The 20,061-nt window shown below is 42.7% G+C and overlaps 2 protein-coding genes across 3 annotated transcripts in view; one reads left to right on the plus strand and one right to left on the minus strand.

The window, feature by feature from the left end:
• Positions 1–18,780, plus strand: part of LOC139543721 (exosome RNA helicase MTR4) — a 53,594-nt gene extending 34,814 nt beyond the window's left edge. The window contains exons 19-26 of the mRNA XM_071350073.1: positions 1,333–1,443; positions 1,839–2,027; positions 6,169–6,332; positions 8,245–8,350; positions 15,748–15,804; positions 16,603–16,765; positions 17,976–18,080; positions 18,505–18,780. Coding sequence (XP_071206174.1) covers positions 1,333–1,443; positions 1,839–2,027; positions 6,169–6,332; positions 8,245–8,350; positions 15,748–15,804; positions 16,603–16,765; positions 17,976–18,080; positions 18,505–18,557 — 948 coding nt within the window. The 3' untranslated portion in view covers positions 18,558–18,780. The remainder of the gene's footprint in view (positions 1–1,332; positions 1,444–1,838; positions 2,028–6,168; positions 6,333–8,244; positions 8,351–15,747; positions 15,805–16,602; positions 16,766–17,975; positions 18,081–18,504) is intronic.
• The window catches only part of LOC139543722 (phospholipid phosphatase 1-like), a 36,551-nt gene continuing 35,129 nt past the window's right edge, over positions 18,640–20,061 (minus strand). For both annotated transcript variants that reach the window (XM_071350075.1, XM_071350074.1), the window contains exons 5-6: positions 19,581–19,757; positions 18,640–19,311 (exon numbers count right to left, since the gene is read on the minus strand). In XM_071350075.1, coding sequence (XP_071206176.1) covers positions 19,189–19,311; positions 19,581–19,757 — 300 coding nt within the window. In that variant the 3' untranslated portion in view covers positions 18,640–19,188. The remainder of the gene's footprint in view (positions 19,312–19,580; positions 19,758–20,061) is intronic.

Consider the following 20,061-nt stretch of genomic DNA (forward strand, 5'->3'; position numbering starts at 1 on the left):
TCATTAGTTGTCTTATACCGTCTCTTCATGCTCACATTGAAACACCGTGAATGGTGTGGTCGGGATCGATGCCCCTCGTTTAAAACATTTATTTATTTTCCTTTGGTTTTGTAACCCTCCATATAATATAAACACCATTTAAACTTTGAGACTTCTCTCAGTTTAGGTTCATATCCAGTCACACACACACACACACGCTCGCACACACACACACTCTGTCTTAGTTTATGTTCATATGGGCACAGACGCTTTAAAAAAAATCTGATTTCATCCCTCTCTTTCTCGCTCCCTCTCTCATATATATCCCATATCCCCCTTGCTCTCTCTGTCTCCCCTTCTCACTATATCGGCTGTCTTCTACCCAAATACCACCAGACCTGGGTTCAAATACTGTTTGAATAATTTCAAATACTGTATCTGTGCATGATTGAGCTTGCCTGTTGCAATGGAACCAATAGAGAACTCCCAACTACAACACTCGCCCACCTGGCACTCCAGGCAGGCTAAATCGAACGCTCAAAGTATTTGAAAGACTTCAAATAGTATTTGAACCCAAGTTTGCCAAGTACCATGCATTAAAACTGCTGCTTCTTTTGCTGCCTATGCACGTTTCCTCCATTTTGCACTAGTCCTTTTAGATTCTGTCTTGTTATTTAGTGCAGTCCTCCTGTCCTAAACTACTCTGTGAGCTCTGTCTAGATCTAGATGACTTTAGCTGCCTGCCTGTCTCTTGTCTCGTATTATTCTTCCATATCTCAGAGGAGTCGTTAAACTCTTGCTGAAATGCTGTCTGGCCCTGCTTTCTGGGCTCTCTCCTGTTAAACGCGTTACGACGAATCCCTCTGTCAAAGCAAAGCCTCTCTTTCTCTCCCCACTCTCTCCCTCATATCTTCCCCTTCACTGTCAAAGTACGGCAAAGTCCCTCTCTCCCCAAGCTCTTCTAGCTCCTCTGTAGCCTGTGCCGTCTATCTGGCAGTGTGTGGACTGGAGGGATCTGCAGACCAATATCCAGTGGCTTTTCTGGCATTAAAAAGTACAGACTAGGGGGTCAAATTTGATTTAAATGGAGAGGTTGATTAGTTGAATCAGGTGTTCTGCAGTTTGTGCCAATATACAGATCCCGTAGACAGAGCAGCAGACAGAATTGTGTCTTAGTTCTGTATATGCATTTAAAACCCCATTTAGTTAGTGTTCAGGATCTCCTGCGTCAGTCAATGATGATGGCTATGACAGCTACAATGTTTGATACTAAGTAAATAGATACGTACATGTTTGTATTGTAACTGTATGCATAAACTAATATACGCATCATTTTGTATTGCTTCTGATCAGGTGGTTCCTGTGATGCTTCACCTCCTGACCTCCATCAGTTCAGTTCGCCTCTACAGCCCCAAAGATCTGCGGCCTTATGACAACCGACAGAGCATGCTCAAATCCATACAGGTGAGAACCCTGTGGTATCAGAATACTTCTCGGTATCGTGATACTTGGCCTGGTATCACATCATTAGTACAATGTGACAACCCAACTCTGAAAATAGGCACATTTTTCTTTTCTTTTTTTCGTGCAAAACAATGGTCACCTTTTTGGGCCCTCACCAGTTTGCATTCCTGGAGGACACAACACCATGATAAACATTTATCATAAACATTTTGGTTACTACATGATTCCATATGTGTTAGTCTTCACTATTATTCTACAATGTAGAAAATAGTACAAATAAAGGAAAAACCTTGAATAAGTAGGTGTCCAAACGTTTGACTAGTACTGTAGATAGAATACATCTCTCTGTCAACGGTGATCATGGATCATTCTCTGGTCCCGTCTCCACCACACAGGAGGTGCAGAAGAGGTTCCCGGACGGCGTCCCCCTTTTGGACCCCATCGATGACATGGGCATTAAGGACCCGGGCCTGAAGAAGGTCATCCAGAAGGTGGAGGCATTCGAACACAGGATGTACTCCCACCCCATGCACTCTGACCCCAGCCTGGAGGCCGTCTACTCCCTCTGCGAGAGGAAAGCCCTGGTGAGGATGGGTGGGGTGGAGGTATTTGGGACGGTTGGTTGGTTCATGTCCCGTAGGGCCACACTGCCCAGTGTGTTGCTGGCACCATTTAATGTTCTGTCAGTAAGTAATGATTGAGAGGCTTGTCAGTGGGGCTGATGGGTATTTTGTTTTGTGGATAGGTTGGGGTTCAACAAACATTGACTTTGACAAAAAGTATTTGAATGATTTTGAACATCGTCGTCCCCCCCCCCCCCCCCCCCCCCCTGTCGACGTAAATCAAAGCTTCTGTACTAAATCCTCCACGCGCCCCACACCCCAAGGCCTGTTTTTTTTCTGTCACTTACGTAGATCTAGCCTAAATCAGAACAATTGTTTTTGGTCTCTTCCTGTCCGTCTGAGCTGGAAACGGTCACGTACTGACAGAAACAGGCATAGGTGTGGTGAAGTACAATATCCGATGGAAATGAGATCGCTCTCCTTCGTTCATCTAAATACGGCAGAACGTTCGGCACCAACCGACTGCCTCTTTTTAATTGACTGTGGCTCTGAAATGCCAAGGAGGGAGATATTTATGAAATGAGGAGTAAAGTTAATATTTGTGTGGCCAAGTACCTGTGAGACGATAAATGTTGAAGAAGCACTATGGAGAAATTGCTCCGCTATTTCCTGTTTGCAAAAATTAAGAATATGCCTAATTTCAGTTTGTGACAAAACAACCAAGTATAGTGTATAGAATCATTGTACCATCTAAACCGCTGTGAAATATATTTTTCATAACCAGAAATATTGTATTTTCACATGTTTTGAAGCTGGTGTACAAAACTGAAAGTAAAAGACACAAAAACAAAACTTAAGAATGGGAATCATAGAAATGGCACACATAGAACAGATCTACTGCTTCTTAGACTTGTTTCAATGAGAGTGACAGATTTATAACACCTTTCTATGTGAATTTGGTTGGGAAGCCCAAAAAGTTACATATTCCAGCTTTAAAGGAAAAATGTATTCAAAACCACCCATTCCTTTAATTTACAGAGTTAAATAACACGTGAAAACTATTTTTGTTGTGAACAAATGTTTCATTTTGTCATCATGTTGGTAGCAACATGTGGAAATCTGTTGCGGCTCAAGTCGACTACAAAACCCATGTAATGCTGTCTGTCGGCTTGCTGGGTAGCTACGTACAATAATACAAGTACGTTTCAGCATGTGAAGTAGGTAGTTGGCTGTAAAATCGCCTGAACAAACCGCACTATCAATTTAGGAGTCTACAATCTCACCATGTTCAATCTGCAGATTGATTTGCCTCGCAGAGTGGAGTCTGATGTTCACAGCGGCAATGCAAAGGCCCCATGCAATGCACCCTGGACTGAAGAGTTCGACAAATAGGAGAAATGTGTTGGGCCCTCATTCCAGAGAATGAACCTCCCGCGTTATGACACCAGTATTGAAATCTGACATGTATGATAGACTCTTTTCGCGATCTAAAAGTCGTATTCCTGTTAACTTCCGGTGTAGTCGGAGCGACTTTATCACAGTGCTACGTAATACCAGATTTCTGCCTGCTTTGAATGGCAATTACTCAGATACACGTGAAACCATGAAATGACCCTGGAATCGATTGAGCATCGCTCAGAGATGCACAAAAGCAATATAGCATTCAAAATGGGTGAATCTTTCCTTTTAAGTCCCGAGCTGTACTGTGCTGGGTTGGTTATTTATGTTTTCCATTCCCTGCTCCTACAACTGGCCTAGGTCATGACCTTTGTGACCTCTGTTATCTCTGTGTGTGGGATGTATTACATGTCTACGCATGGGAAGGGATAAAGCCCTATAAACCAGATTACACACACACCATGTTTGATTAGGCATGACGTGAGATTTATACCTGCTCGAAAAAGATCTCCAATCCTCTGCCTGGCCTCTGGGATTGGGCCACTGCACAACTGATCGGCCTGCTACAGAAGGGAAGACGGACAGACGTACTCTTTCACTAGTAACACAAAGCTGGTTCTATTCCGGGTGGCTTTTCTGGGATGACTTGGGCTTGAATAAAATGCGTAGGCATAACCTTACACTAGGGATGTGCATGGTTATTCGAATATCCGAACGGACGTTAGTATTGGAAACTTGTGAGTGTTCATTTTTACACCCCCAAAAAAATGATAGGCCTGTTTTAACACAGGCTTTTTCTAAATTGTCTAAAAATATCGGTTTGACTTTGTTACATACTACAAGGATATACCATGACATTTCAATTGAATAAAACAACATACCTTTCAATGTAGATTTTATGACCCAGAGAAAGACTGGTAGCTGACCGGTGGCCTTCACGTGTGTAGCTTGTTGTTTATGTGTATGGGCCTGTCTGGCTCTGTTGGTAGAGCACGGCGCTTGTGGGTTCGACTCCCATGGGGAACCAGTACATTGGGGGGGTATGAAAATATATGCATTAACTACTGTAAGACTGTTTTCACACACAGGCCTCTATAAGTACTGATCTCAGTCCTCTTTAAATTGAACTCTGAGGTAAAAAAATAAGCTAAGTAGACACACTGCCCTTGCCTTTGAATGAGGACTCAACTCTTTTGCCAGTTCATTTCACCTATTTTGTGGTCCGAGTCCTCTCTGCATTCACATTGCTATGTTTAGAAGGAACCAAGATATTTTTTCCAACATTCACTCAATGCACTCTGCCATTCCATCAGAATGTGTTATTGGACAGCGAGATATGCCCACTTACATTTGGAAGCTGATAGATTGCATTTAGTTAAAAGATTATACATGATTGTCATCAGAAGATAATATTAACATTTAATATTATTGGTAACTGAATAAATAACAGAAGAATAACTGCAGATGAATTAATGCTGTAATTGAAAATTGTACAATGTAGGTTACTGCCCCTAGAATTGATTTTGTACCCTGTGTTGTAATTCTCTCCAAATATGTTGTCTTGGCGCACTATTCAAACCCCACAATTGAATGAACAACTTATGATGCTCTCTCAGCCTATAGATCACATATTGCAAACAAATAATCTGAACCCAAAACGTTCTTTCTGTTAATCCTTGACAATCGCTAATCAATATCCAAAGCTATCCCAAAGCTTTTTTCCACGAACCTGCTCATCTTCTCATTTATGGCAGTGGAAACGGTGTTGCAGTAGTCTAGTGTGTGGTGCGGGAATAATGACAAGTGAACCTGGGGAGCTTTGTGTTCACATTGTCCTTAAAAAAGGGAACCGGATGGTGGAATTCAAGCGAACTAAACTCGGACCACCTCTGAGATTGGTCTCAGTTTTGTTCGCTTCGGGGCACTTTTGAGAGGTCTGAGTTCCTTTGGCGTGTTCACACTGCACAAAAAATGAGTTCACAAAAGTTGTCTGTAAGGGACATAGTGTGAACACCCTGAATCTCTTTGAATAAAAGCGTCTGCTAAATGACAAATTTAAATGTTGGTTAATCAAAGCTGCAATGCTCCGGTTAAAAACGTACATTGAAAAAAACCATGTAGGCCTATTTCGAATATCCAGATTTTTCAAACCCCATCTGTACCTTACACACACTTTTACTTTACTAAGTGATATCACTCGGAGCCCACATCTCGTAACCTGTATACTCCACGACATATGTAAAAAACCATCTGACTCTAGAGCTGTGCCGACTGAGGTTGCCTAATACTGGTGTTGTCTAGTTGCCCCCTGTGGTCAGTCAGACTCTCCCTGCAGCATGATATAAATGTGTTGGGTGAGCCTGTAATTGGATAATGGTTTTAAGCAGGGACACTTGGGCACTGTGTGTGGCGGAGAGGAAAACAACTGCCTGTAACAGACCAAGACTGTTAACCAACACCATCTCCGTCTCGGCTGTCAGTCTTGGCTGAGCTCTGATTGGATTGAATGCCACAGTTTGCAGCTTCAGTCATGCACGACAAATGCTCATCTGGACTCTCAAAACGTCGCAATATGGCCTTATGATATGAATAAAATGGTACATTTTAAATGGATTGGTCAGCCTAATGACAAATGTACATATTTGTTTCCTTGAAAGCGGTCTATGGTCTGGTTGTTAGCACTGAGATCAGTAATATTTTTGTCATGTGGTTCCTTACTAGGGCGCAATGGGTTTCAAGTGTCATGTTATCCTGTGTCTGTCAGATTGCGGGAGATATCAAAGGGGCCAAGCGGGAGCTGAAGAAGGCTCGAACCGTGCTGCAGATGGACGAGCTCAAGTGCAGGAAGCGCGTCCTGAGGCGTCTCGGGTTTGCCACTTCCTCGGATGTGATCGAAATGAAGGGCCGAGTGGCCTGTGAGATCAGCAGGTAAGGAAAAGAAAAGCCACCGGTAACACTTTACCCAAATAGGGCCCTATAAAATTGGTTTTATTTTTGTCTCTTCATGTTTTTGCTCTCAATAGCTTTTTTTATATTGTAAAAATTCCACAACAATGCTTAAAACACACCAAGAGACTACTTTTCAGGTCTGGGAAAAAATATAAGAATTTTGTGGGTTTGGGTGTATAGTTACCCTTTTAATTCAAGTGTGCACCGGGGCCCATGGTTTGGTTGGCGATGTGATTGCAGAGTTTGCAAAGCAAATGGTCACTTGACTAATGCCAATAATCATATCATTCTGCCAGGTAGGCATAAGCTACTTTGTAGTTAACATTTAATTGAGAATGTTTTTGGGAAAGCCTTTCCATCTCTACCAGGTGGTTATAGTTAGCATAATTGCTAACAGCTACACAGTGTAGACATACGCACCGCACACACATACTGGGGCATTCTTGTTGTGTGTCAGAAAGTTGCAGGAAACTAAATCACTGATGCATTTTAAGTGTCTTATGATTAACTTAGTAGAACATTCATTTGCCCAGGTCAATATATTTTTGAATATTGTTTAATTAAATTATGTCTGGATTCTGTGGTTTAGAAATTACAGCACTTTCTGTACATTTTAGGAGACCAAAAGTGTTGGGACAAATTCACTTGTGTATTAAAGTAGTCAAAAGTGTAGTATTTGGTCCCGTATTCCTAGCACACAATGACGACATCATGCTTTTGACTCAACACGTTTGTTGGATGTGTTTGCTCTTCGTTTTGGTTGTTTCAGATTATTTTGTGCCAAATAGAAATAAATGGTAAATAAAGTATTGCCATTTTGGAGTCACTTTTATTGTAATATAAGAATATATGTTTCTAAACAGTTCTACATTAATGTGGACGCTACCATGATTACAGATAATCCCGAATGAGTCGTGAATAATAATGAGTGAGAAAGTTAGATGCATAAATATCATATTGGAGCTCACTGTATCCCCCAAATGTATTCTCAAACATTTTATTTTCTCTGTTAAACTGTGTGCATCAAACTGACTTGCAGGATTGTTGCTGACACTCCGATGCTTTAAATGAATGGTTTTAGGTCAATTTGTAAGCATTACTGAACAAAGAGCCGTTTGGGAGCCAAATGAATGTCTCTTTTAGGTGAATGTAGCCAAATGATTCGGCTCACAGAAGAGACTCGGAATGCCCATCACTACGCAAGAGCTCCAAGGGGACAATCTTAAAAGGGCAATGACATACTTAGTAATAAAAACGTAATACTTATTACGATAAGTATTAATAATAACAATCAGGATGTTTCCAATGGGGTAAATGCAGATGCACAAACTACATGCTCCAGCCTATGTACATTTTATAGCCACTATGCTGCATCAGTTGGGCTACAGGTGATACGTCTTATTGCTAATAGCACATCTGATAATGCAGACCATGCATAGGTTATATACATGGTCCAATATCTAAAAAATAATTAGCATTTTTACCAATATGTTTTGGGCATAATTTCTGGAGGGGGACATATTTGAGTCTGTCCGCATAATTTTATTTTCATTCATTTTGGAGTATAATGTTCCTTTCTAGAAAGTTACCAGAACTGAGCTTCTCAGTGCTTCCATATAAATGTTATCCTGGGGAGGACTGGAATTGTCCAAACTCGCAGTTTAATACATATAAATGATGGTCATGACTTTCTTACATGAAATTTGACGTTAACTTGGCCCCAGACAATCCAACTGCGATCTGCTTAAGTTTCTCATGGGCTTTTTTTGTTGTTGCTTTAACCCCTGGCTGCTGATGACTGAGATGGTGTTCAGCTGTTCTTAGAACAGTTATCTATATCAACATGCTATTAAAAAACACTGACTGGTCTGAGACCTGTGTTTTGATCCAGTGCTGATGAGCTTCTACTGACTGAGATGGTGTTCAACGGCCTGTTCAACGATCTGTCTGCAGAACAGGTTACCGCTCTACTCAGCGTCTTCGTCTTCCAGGAGAACGTAAGTCGCACACACACACACGTCTTTTCCTGCGCAATCAGTTAAAACATACTTTTGGCCGGATAAGCAACAATCTTCTTTCCCCCCCACTCTTCAACTTCAAATGTCGTCACGACATTTCTTACACCCTTCACTAAAAGCACTTTGACCTATTACTTCAAGTCTGATAGTAGTCTAATGTTCCCATATCTTGAATGTTAAGTGTTTAAATTAATCAAATCCTCAGTACATCCTCTTGATGCTTCCTCTCAAAACAAGGAATTCCTGTGTCAAATGTTTGAAGACTTTTTGTCTTGGCTTCCTCGATTATTGACCTCCCCAATGGCAAAGTCCACTCTTTAAACTCCATCGTACAGGCAGGTGGTCACTCTGCCAAAAGTTAATTCTCGTGCACGTTTCTCCTCTCGGAGTGTTCATTGTTCTCTGTAAGCAGGGCGCCACAGCCTCTTCACTGCTGGTCTCAGTATGGCAGCCCTCAGTAAGGGTATGTTCCAGCTTAGTGGTGGGGCGTGAAATGCTGGTCTTTCTAGCTCCATGTGTTTTGAGTGTCGTAGTGTAATGACAGTACAGGTGTGTTCTTGAGCAAAGGTCTAGTGCCGTGTGTGCATCATCATGTCAACACTACATTTAAGGGTCTAGCTCTGTGTTTGTGTTATCATGTCTACTGTCTATACTGCAATTTAGTTTTAGGCTTCTATATGTATCATGTCATATCTACTGCCTGCAAGTCTCTGTCTCTGTCTCTGTCTCTCTCTCGCTCTGTCTCGCTCTCTCTGTCTCTCATGCCTCTGTGTCTGTTAGCAGATCAGCTCTGTGACATTCACATGCAGCTGTCGTCCAGTGTCCTGTCGCCCCACTTCCCTGCATAAAGGCTACAGTGTGCTGTATGTTGATATTTATGCAGCTGCTCCCTCTTCTCTGTGTGGAGGGAGAGCTTCCACCTGCTGCTGGAGAGGCTGGTGAGGGCTGAGGCAGGCAGGCAGAGAAGATCTCATGACAGGCTAAAAACATCAAGGGTTAATGGGGCGTCACACAGGGCACTGAGCCAGAGACAGAATAGGCTTGGGAGTAGGGCACAGAGGGAGCTTTGGGGGCCTGAGGCACTGCCATGGGTGAGTGGGAAATGGGATCAAGATACAGTCACACCAATTATTATTTCCCACAAACAAGTGGGAATCTTTATAAAGACAAAAATGTGGGTAACGGTCTTGTATCCCCCCATCTGCAGGAGGTAGACTTTCACTTCACCACTGACCTTTAAAGGTCCAATGCAGCAGTTCTTAATATCAAATCAATTTTGAGTAACAATTAATTACCTTACTGAGTTTTTTTCAACCATTTTAATTGAAAACAAAAATAGCTTCTTAGCAAACAGCAATTTCTCAAGCAATAATTTTGCTATGACTGTCTGGGAGTAGTCTGGGTGGGGAGGGGAAAATTGAAAATGAGCTGTTATTGGCAGAGAGATTTGTTATTGGTCTGTTAAAGGAAAATTCCACCCAAAAACTATATTTTGGTATTTGTTTCATTAGTCCATTGTTGATGTAGTCCCAAAATGTTTTGCATGTCAGAAATCTAGTTTTCAAAAATATACTTTTTGGGTGGAGTTTTCCTTTTAACTAATTTAACTTTCTTATTGGTCTTAACTAATTTACCACAGCCCTTGGTAAATTAAAATGACATTAATATAATTTTCACAGTATTATTCCAACCTCATAGTGTGGATATATACAGTACCAGTCAAAAGTTGACACACCTACTCATTCAAGGGTTTTTCTTTATTCTTATTATTTTCTACATTGTAGAATAACACATGGAATCATGTAGTAACCAAAAAAGTGTTAAACAAAACAAAATATATTTTATATATGAGGTTCTTCAAAGTCGAATCAGTTTTTATTAGTCACATATGCCGAATACAACAGGTGTAGACCTTACAGTGAAATGCTTACCTACGAGCCCCTAACCAACATTTCAGTAAAAAAAAAAATACAGATAAGGATAAGAGATAAAAGTAACAAGTAATTAAAGAGTACCAGTGAAAATAACAATAGCGAGACTATATACAGGGGGGTACCGATACAGAGTCGATGTGTGGTGGCACCGGTTATTTGAGGTGGTATGTACATGTAGGTAGAGTTATTAAAGTGACAATGCATCGATGACAACAGAGAGTGGCAGTGGTGTAAGGGGGGCACTGCAAATAGTCTGGGTAGCCATTTGACGAGATGTTCAGGAGTCTTATGGCTTGGAGGTAGAAGCTGTTTCGAAAGCCTCTTGGACCTAGACTAGGCGCTCCGGTTGCCGTGCGGTAGCAGGGAGAACAGTCTATGACTAGGGTGGCTGGAGTCTTTGACAATTTTTAGGGCCTTCCTCTGACACCGCCTGGTATAGAGGTCCTGGATGGCAGGAAGCTTGGCCCCAGTGATGTACTGGGCCGTTCGCGTTACTCTCTGTCGTGCCATGTGGCCAGAGCAGTTAACATACCAGGCAGTGATGCAACCAGTCAGGATGCTCTCGATGGTGCAGCTGTAGAACCTTTTTGAGGATCTGAGGACCCATGCCAAATCTTTTCAGTCTCCTGAGGGGGAATAGGTTTTGTCGTGCCCGCTTCACGACTGTCTTGGTGTGCTTGGATCATGTTAGTTTGTTGATGTGGACACCAAGGAACTTGAAGCTCTCAACCTGCTCCACTGCAGCCCCGTCAATGAGAATGGGGGTGTGCTCGGTCCTCTTTTTCCTGTAGTCCACAATCATCTCCTTTGTCTTGATCACGTTGAGGGAGAGGTTGATGTCCTGGCACCACACGGCCAGTTCTCTGACCTCCCCCCTATTGGCTGTCTCATTGTTGTCGGTGATCAGGCCTACCACTGTGTCATCAGCAAATGTAATAATGGTGTTGGAGTCGGGCCTGGCCGTGCAGTCATGAGTGAACAGAGAGTACAGAAGGGGACTGAGCACACACCCTTGAGGGGCCCCTATGTTGAGGATCAGCCCGGCGGATGTGTTGTTACCTACCCTTACCACCTAAGTGCGGCGCGTCAGGAAGTCCAGGATCTAGTTGCAGAGGGAGGCGTTTAGTCCCAGGGTCCTTAGCTTATCGATGAGCTTTGAGGGGACTATGGTGTTGAACGCTGAGCTGTAGTCAATGAATAGCATTCTTACATAGGTGTTCCTTTTGTCCAGGTGGGAAAGGGCGGTGTGGAGTGCAATGAGGATTGCATAATCTGTAGATCTGTTGGGGCAGTATGCAAATTGGAGTGGGTCTAGGGATGATGATCATCTGGGATGATGGTGTTGATGTGAGCCATGACCAGCCTTTCAAAGCACTTCATGGCTACAGACGTGAGTGCTACGGGTCGTTAGTCGTTTGGGCAGGTTAACTTAGTGTTCTTGGGCACAGGGACTATGGTGGTCTGCTTAAAACATGTTGGTATTAGACTCTGACAGGGAGATGTTCAAATTGTCAGCTAAGACACTTGCCAGTTAGTCAGCGCATGCTCGCAGTACACGTCCTGGTAATCCGTCTGGCCCTGCAGCCTTGTGGATGTTGACCTGTTTAAAGGTCTTACTCACATCGGCTGCGGAAAGCGTGATCACAGTCTTCCGGAACAGCTGGTGCTCTCATGCATGTTTGTGTTACTTGCCTCGACGCGAGCATAGAACTAGTTTAGCTCGTCTGGTAGGCTCGTGTCACTGGGCAGCTCTCGGCTGTGCTTCCCCTTGTAGTCTGTAATGGTTTGCAATTCCTGCCACATTCGACGAGCGTTAGAGCCGGTGTAATACAACTCGATCTTAGTCCTGTATTGATGATTTGCCAAATGGAGGGTGAGGGAGAGCTTTGTATGCGTCTCTGTGTGTGGAGTATTGTTGGTCCAAAGTTATTTTTCCTCTGGTTGCACATTTAACATGCTGATAGAAATTTGGTCTGCATTAAAGTCCCCAGCTACTAGGAGCGCCGCCTCTGGGTGAACGTTTTCTTGTTTGCTTATGGTGTAATACAGCTCATTCAATGCTGTCTTAGTGCCAGCCTCTGATTGTGGTGGTATGTAAACAGCTACAAAGAATACAGATAAACTCTCTCGGTAGGTAGTGTGGTCTACAGCTTATCATGAGATACTTTACCTTAGGCGAGCAATAGCTTGAGACTTCCTTAGATATCGTGCACCAGCTGTTACAAAGAAGCCACCCTTTGCCTTGACGACAGCTTTGCAATCCCATGGCATTCTCTCAACCAGCTTCATGAGGAATGCTTTTCCAACCTTCTTGAAGGAGTTCCTACATATACTGAGTACTTGTTGGCTGGTTTTCCTTCACCCTGCAGTCCAACAACTTGGGTTGAAGTCAGGTGATTGTTGAGGCCAGGTCATCTGATGCAGCACTCATCACTCGCCTTGGTCAAATAACCCTTACACAGCCTGGAGGTGTGTTGGGTCATTGTCCTGTTGAAAAACAAATGATAGTCCCACTAAGTGTAAACCAGATGGGATGGCGTATCGCTGCAAAATGCTGTTGTAGCCATGCTGGTTAAGTGTGCCTTCAATTCTAAATAAATCACGGACAGTGTCACCAGCAAAGCACCATCACACCACCACCTCCATGCTTCATGGTGGGAACCACACATGCAGAGATCATCCGATCATCTAAGACATGGCGGTTGGAACCAAAATGCTCAAATTTGGACTCGTCAGACCAAAGGACGGATTTCCACCGGTCTAATGGCCCAAGCAAGTCTCTTCTTCTTATTGGTGTCCTTTAGTAGTGGTTTCTTTGCAGCAATTCGACCATGAAGGCCTGATTTATTCAGTCTCCTCTGAATAGTTGATGTTGATGTCTGTTTACCTGAACTATGTGAAGAATTTATTTGGGCTGCAATTTCTGAGGTGCAGTTAAGGAACATATACTCTGCAGAAGAGTTAACCCTGTGGCGGTCATCATGAGAACCAATTTCATAGCACTGAATGGTTTTTGCGACTGCACTTGAAGAAATTTTCGCAGTTCTTGACATTTTCCAGATTGACTGACCTTCATGTCTTGAAGTAATGATGGACTGTCATTTCTCTTTGCTTATTGCCATAATAGGGACTAGGTCTTTTACCAAATAGGGCTATTTTCTGTATTCCACCCCTACCTTGTCACAGCACAACTGATTGGTTCAAACGTATTAAGAAGGAAAGAGAATGCCAAGAGTGTGCAAAGCTGTCATCAAAGCAAAAGGTGGCTACTTTGAAAAATCTCAAATATAAAATATATTTTTTAATTTAACACTTTTTTGGTTACTACATGATTCCATATGTGTTATTTCGTAGTTTTTAGGTCTTCACTATTCTACAATGTAGAATAAATTAAAACCCTTGAATGAGTAGGTTTCCACATTTTTGACTGGTACTGTGTGTGTGTGTGAACTCAGCAAAAAAAGAAACGTCCTCTCACTGTCAACTGCGTTTATTTTCAGCAAACTTCACATGTGTAAATATTATGAACATAACAAGATTCAACAACTGTGACATAAACTGAACAAGTTCCACAGACATGTGACTAACAGAAAATATTAATGTGTCCCTGAACAAAGGGGGGTTCAAAAGTAAGTCAGTATCTGGTGTGGCCACCAGCTGCATTAAGTACTGCGGTGCATCTCCTGAGTTTATTTATGTATGTAATCATGTTTTTGACTTAACTTTGCCTTAAGTCAATTTAACAATATTTGACTTACTATTAGCAAGGGTAACAATGGTGACTACCTGGAGAGTGGACAGCAATCCGTGACCTTTACCAGTCAGACATTTAGCCAGCTAGAGTGGATGTGGCGGGAGAAAAGGCTAAGGTCATCAGTGCGGTCATCCATGACCTTTTGAGAAGAAACATTTACAGTGCCTTCAGAAAGTATTCATACCCCTTGACTTATTCCACATTTTGTTAGTCTAGATTGAAAATGTAATAAATAAAAATATATCTTACCCATCTACACACAATATCCCATAATGACAAAGTGAAAACATGTTTTAAAAATGGTTGCACATTTATTGAGAATGAAATACAGAAATATCTAATTTACATAAGTATTCACACCCCTGGGTCAATACTTTGTAGAAGCACTTTTGGCGGTAATTACAGATTTGAGTTGTCTTGAGTGTGTCTATCAGCTTTTCTCCCGTTCTTCCTTGCAGATTTTCTCAAGCTCTGTTAATTTATATGGGGAGCAGCAGTGAACAGCAATTTTCAAGTCTTTCCAGACTTTCAATGGGATTTTTGTGAACTCCAGGTGTGCTGTCATGTGCCTTTTTCTCAGGAAGACTTCTCTCTGACTACTCTCCCATAAAGCCTGGATTGGTGAAGTGCTGTGGAGACTGTTGTCCTTGTGACAGGTTCTCCCATCTCAGCCAAGGATGTAGTTCTGTCAGCGTGGTCATTGGGTTCTTGGTCAACTCCCTGACCAAGGTCCTTCTTGCCCGGTTGATCAGTTTGGTTGGACGGCCAGCTCTAGCTATAGTCTGGGTAGATCAATATATATATATATATATATATTTCCCCCCCCCAATGATGGCGACCACTGTGTGCTTGGAAGCTTTCAACACTCTATAAATTGTTTTAAAACCTTCCCCAGATGTATGCCTCATCAATTCTATCTCGGAGCTCAACGGACAGTTCATTGGACTTCATGGTGTAGTTTCTGCTCTGACATGCACTGTCAACTGTGGGACCTTAAAGACAGTTTTCTTTTTAAATCATGTCCAAACAATTGAATTGGCCACAGGTGGACTCCAAGTTGTAGTGACATCTCAATGATGATCAAAGGAAATTGGATGCAGCGGAGCTCAATTTGGAGTGTCATTGCAAAGGGGTATGAATACTTATGTACATGAGATTTCTTTACTTCATTTACAATAAATGTGTTAATATGTCTAAAAATGTGTTTTCACTTTGTTATTATATGGGGTATTGTGTGTAGATGGGTGAGAGGGGAAAAAATATTATTTTATGCATTTTGAATTCGGCCTGTGACCCAACAAAATGTGGATTAAGTCGAGAGGTATGGATACATTCCAAAAGGCACTGTAGCCTACACAGTAGAAATGAGGTCAAGAAACATAAAACTGCTCGCTCCCATTACTGAGCTAGCTCACTGCATCTTTCTCCTTAAATCAATAACCTACCGGCAGCAGTAACGTTTCATTGACACTTTTCTTATTCGGAGTGCTGAAGGCAGAGACTGATCAATAATCCTGCTACCGAGTGCCTCTTACCACAGTATCGGCCAACATTTTCCATTTTTCAAACGATTCAACGTGTTGAATTGGCAAAAACACGTTTGCTCCTCGACACCCAGCAAGTGGTCGCGGTGTGTCCAACGCTTTAGACCTAACGTCGTTCTGTTTTTGTTCTCTTCCTTCCCTCAGGTTAACGAGATGCCCAAGCTGACAGAGCAGCTGGCCGGACCTCTGAGACAGATGCAGGTAAACACTATTCACTCCGCAGCAGAATAAGCACTGTCCTGGTGGTTAGCATAGGTTACAAAGCAGGATCAATATGTGTAACCCAGGTCAAAAGTAGTGCACTGCAGACAGTAGGTGCCGTTTGTGATATAGCCAATGAGTTTAGCAGCAGGCTTTTCTAAATATGATTTAAATAACTTACGTATGGAATTGAAACGGGGATGGTAACAAACTCGACACTTTAATTCTGCTTTGTGATGCACCCCTCAGGCCTGGTTTAGTCTGCTTTTCCGATGTGTGGTTTCTAACACTTAGCTCATGCTGTTTGTGAACCAAGGCATACACCGACATGTTTATCTACATTGCAATGTATGTTTGACTTGGAATCCAACCAGTCTACCTATTCTATTGACTTACTGCTGTTTCTGTCTGCGGAAACCTGTCAGCTAGAAGCACCGTCTACAATCTAGAGGTTTGGTGAAAGATTAGATTGGGTCTCCCTGCCTGAGTGTTTGCCTTGATGTGAATGGATGTTTGCTGAAATGGTATAATCAAAGTGTAAGATATGCCATGTACTTATCATTTTGTACTTTTTGTTTGTTTTCCCTTTTTAAATTCTTTTTTTATTTTTATGTTAGCCTATACCCTATAGCAATGTATTTCGGGATCTGGACTTGTCCCAATTGTAGTGCACTACTTTTGACCAGTATCCATAGGGCTCTGGTCAAAATGAGTGCACTATTAAGGTAGTAATAGGGTGCCATTTTGCACGCAACCCATGACTGTCATAAAACCTGGAACTGGATGTCTGGTTGTCAGGAGTGTGCCAAGCGCGTTGCCAAGGTGTCTGCGGAGGCTAAGCTGGAGGTGGAGGAGGATACCTACCTGGACAAGTTCAAGCCTCACCTGATGGACGTGGTCTACACCTGGGCTAACGGCGCCACCTTCGCCCAGATCTGCAAGATGACCGACGTCTTTGAAGGTAACTCACCTGGCGCTCTATCTGTCCAGTGCCTATGAAATGGACAGCGCGCTCCAGATTTAGGTTTTCTGTTTCCGTGTGGGGTAGCCCCATACATTTGAGTCATTTAGCAGGTATACTTATCCAGAGCCACTTGCAATCAGTGCAAGGTAACTCACCTAACAAGTTCAGTGCCAATCTAATGGACAGCCTTCCAATTGTTGTTTTTCTGTTGGCCAATGTCTCTGACTAGCAGTTGATAAGTTATTTGTTTTGCAAACTGGCATGTTGTAGTACATGGAAAGAGAGCCAGAAGACCGGGTGATGAACTCTCATGTTGAAATATATGGTTTTCTCTGCATTCTGTATTGGCAGTAGGCCTAGTCCTTTATGGCTGGAAAGGTTTCTGTTTTTCTGAGGTACACTTCAGGGAATAACAGATTTCTACCTCGTGTAATGAACTGCAATGTATAGCTTCAAAATATGTTTACTACCATCATGTGTCTCAGTCCTTGCATCTAAGAATTTCAGAGGGGTTACATTTCCCCAGTCCCATCCCTCAGCTGTATACCAAAACAAGTGACAGAGCTGCTGTTTTGCTGAAAAACAAATCCCAGGTTGTAGCTTTTAAGGCACCATGTGTGTAGAGGATTTAAAATGATGAGAAATAGCTGAAACGGATCATCCCCCCCCTAATGCTCTCATTCTCTCTTCAAAGTAACTCTAGAGATAAGACTTGTATTTGGCTCTGTATTTCACCCTGACATGAGCAGGAAAATATGCATCTCCCCTCTTAATTGTGACGCACAGATCATAGTTCAGTTATCAGATCCTTCTGAGATTTTGGCTCTGGATTCCATGTGAAGCTGTAAACTGTGTTTTTTTTTTTTTTTAAGGAGGGTTGGTGTTCTGGTCACACTGAGAGGCAAACCTTGGTGTGGCTGGTACTCATGGTATAGTTCAGTTGGAACCGTCTTCGAATAACCATTTAATGGCCTTTGGCCGAATCGTAACTGAAGACTCCCCCGAATTTCCCTAGTTACACACACACACATCCTCTATTTGAATGACTCCAGTGCTGTTATTTTGACTGCGGGCTATCACTCTAGTCAAACTGACCCAGATCTCAAGAGACTCCTGTCTCACTGATCTGTGCGGAGTTGACCGTTTTCATACTGATCCCTGTCTCTCTGCTCCGTCTGTGGTCGCTGACCCTGTGTCTGGTCTGTAGGGAGTATCATCCGCTGCATGCGTCGCCTGGAGGAGCTGCTCCGTCAGATGTGTCAAGCAGCCAAGGCCATCGGTAACACCGAGCTGGAGAACAAGTTTGCGGAGGGTAAGATCTGCTCTACATCTACTGGTTGTAGCCTTCAGGCTGACAGAATGCTCGTGTCTGGTCTGTAAGTCTGCAGAGGGTAATCTGATCTCTTCTGCTGACTGCCCCGATGCCGACATATGTATGCCAGAGTTAAAACTTGGTGTACTACTACCAGGGCTCAGAGAATCCTCATGTTGGTTGTGCCTGTGTCCCAAAGTGAAGACATCTCCCCTAGTTAAAATACATTCTGTTACGAAGACACAACCGCAGCTCACAAAACTAAAGTCTAAACATCCTTAGTAGTCAATGGAGACAACCAACACTGTGTTGGGTTTCAGCTTAGTTGTCAAGCTTGGAACCTATTACCTGAAGGAGCTACTGTGTCTACTGAACAATTTCAACGGAAATTATACTCATGTATTTCTTTTGTTTTTCATTACAGGTATTACGAAAATCAAGAGGGATATTGTGTTTGCTGCCAGTTTATATCTGTGATTTGTTGTATTTTGTGACCGAGTGACACCTTTGTAAGACAGACCTGTGTTTGTTGGTTTGAGTATGACATCATCCAGACAAATTACACAGAATTTTTTATTTGTGTTAATAAGCATAAAATTGCTTATTTTCCTTCCAAAAAGCGCAACATATTTGTACATACTTCAACAATTTTAATAAAAGTCTGTATAGTGATTTCTTAACATACAGCTGGATAAAAATATATTTTGTTTGTTTTTTTGTTGCTTCAGGTGAAGATACATTATATTGGTCTGGATAATACACAGGAAGCTGTAATAGTAGCAGTCCAGCCAAGGCAACATGGGTGGGACTCAGAGTCCAATAGGGAGCTCAGACAGCTTGGCTCCAGGTCATAGGGTCAGGAAAGCAGGGTTACATTCACATGTCTGTAATTCCCAAATGGCACCCTATTCCCTACATAGTGCACTAGTTTTGGTCATAGTCCTATGGGTCCTGGTCAAAACTAGTGCACTATGTAGGGAATAGGATGCCATTTGAGACGCATAATTTCCTTTCCACCCCAGTGGTCTGACCCTCGGTGGGGTATGATGTGCATGCAGTAAACGCTTCCCACCAGATACGCAGGTGTTCGGTTCCTCTTCTCTATAGCTTAGTTGGGGCTGCTGTCATAATGGTTTCCGTTAGTTGGTGTCTCTTGCAGGCTGTTGTGGGGAATCTCCACATCCTCCTGAGGCTCCACCCTCTTCTTGAAGAAGTCTGACACGAAAAATACCTGCAGGGGAAAGACAAGTGTCAGTGGACAGCTCTGGGGGGAAATGGTTAACCTGTTGACTTACCTCAGAGTTCATGATTTTATTGAAGAGAATTGCTACTTAGGTAGGAAGTAAGGCTTTTCAAGTGGGACACGTATAGGTCTAAATAGTTTCAGGTCAGGAGACACCTTTTGACTACAATCCACTGGGTCTGGATGAAATACCCCTCTGGGTAATAGTAGCGGAGAGCAATTTCTATTGTGCCAAATGAAGTGTGATGGTAACTCACCACCAGTATGGCCACGAGTGCTCCCTGAATGAGGCCAGCCAGGACGTCGCTCCAGTGGTGTTTGTAGTCGGACACACGGGACAGGCCAGTGTACACGGATGCAGCGATCAGGAAGAACTGGAGTGTTGGTCTCAGGAGTCTAGCCCACTCTGCCTGCAGTCTGGCCTGAATGTATAGCTGGGAGACGGGTGGAAGTGAGTTAAGACTTGCCTAGTTAAAGGTAAAAATAAAATAAAAAGCCTTCTGGTTTTTACTACTAACTTGTTTGGTCAGTTAAAATGGAAATTAGTTACAGGCTAAATGGATTTAATGCTAACTAATTTGACCACAAATTGCTGTCACAATACCCAACCTTGCACACAAGGACCACAGTGTCTGCTGCATAGCAATGTCGCCAGAGCAATTGTAGGTTGAAACCAGTAGTTGACATGCTTCAATCCTCTTGGTTTTCTACTTGAGGTTCGTGTGTACTGTTTGGGTT

Source organism: Salvelinus alpinus, chromosome 18 (assembly GCF_045679555.1).
Source record: "Salvelinus alpinus chromosome 18, SLU_Salpinus.1, whole genome shotgun sequence".
Classification (NCBI taxonomy): Eukaryota; Metazoa; Chordata; class Actinopteri; order Salmoniformes; family Salmonidae; genus Salvelinus; species Salvelinus alpinus.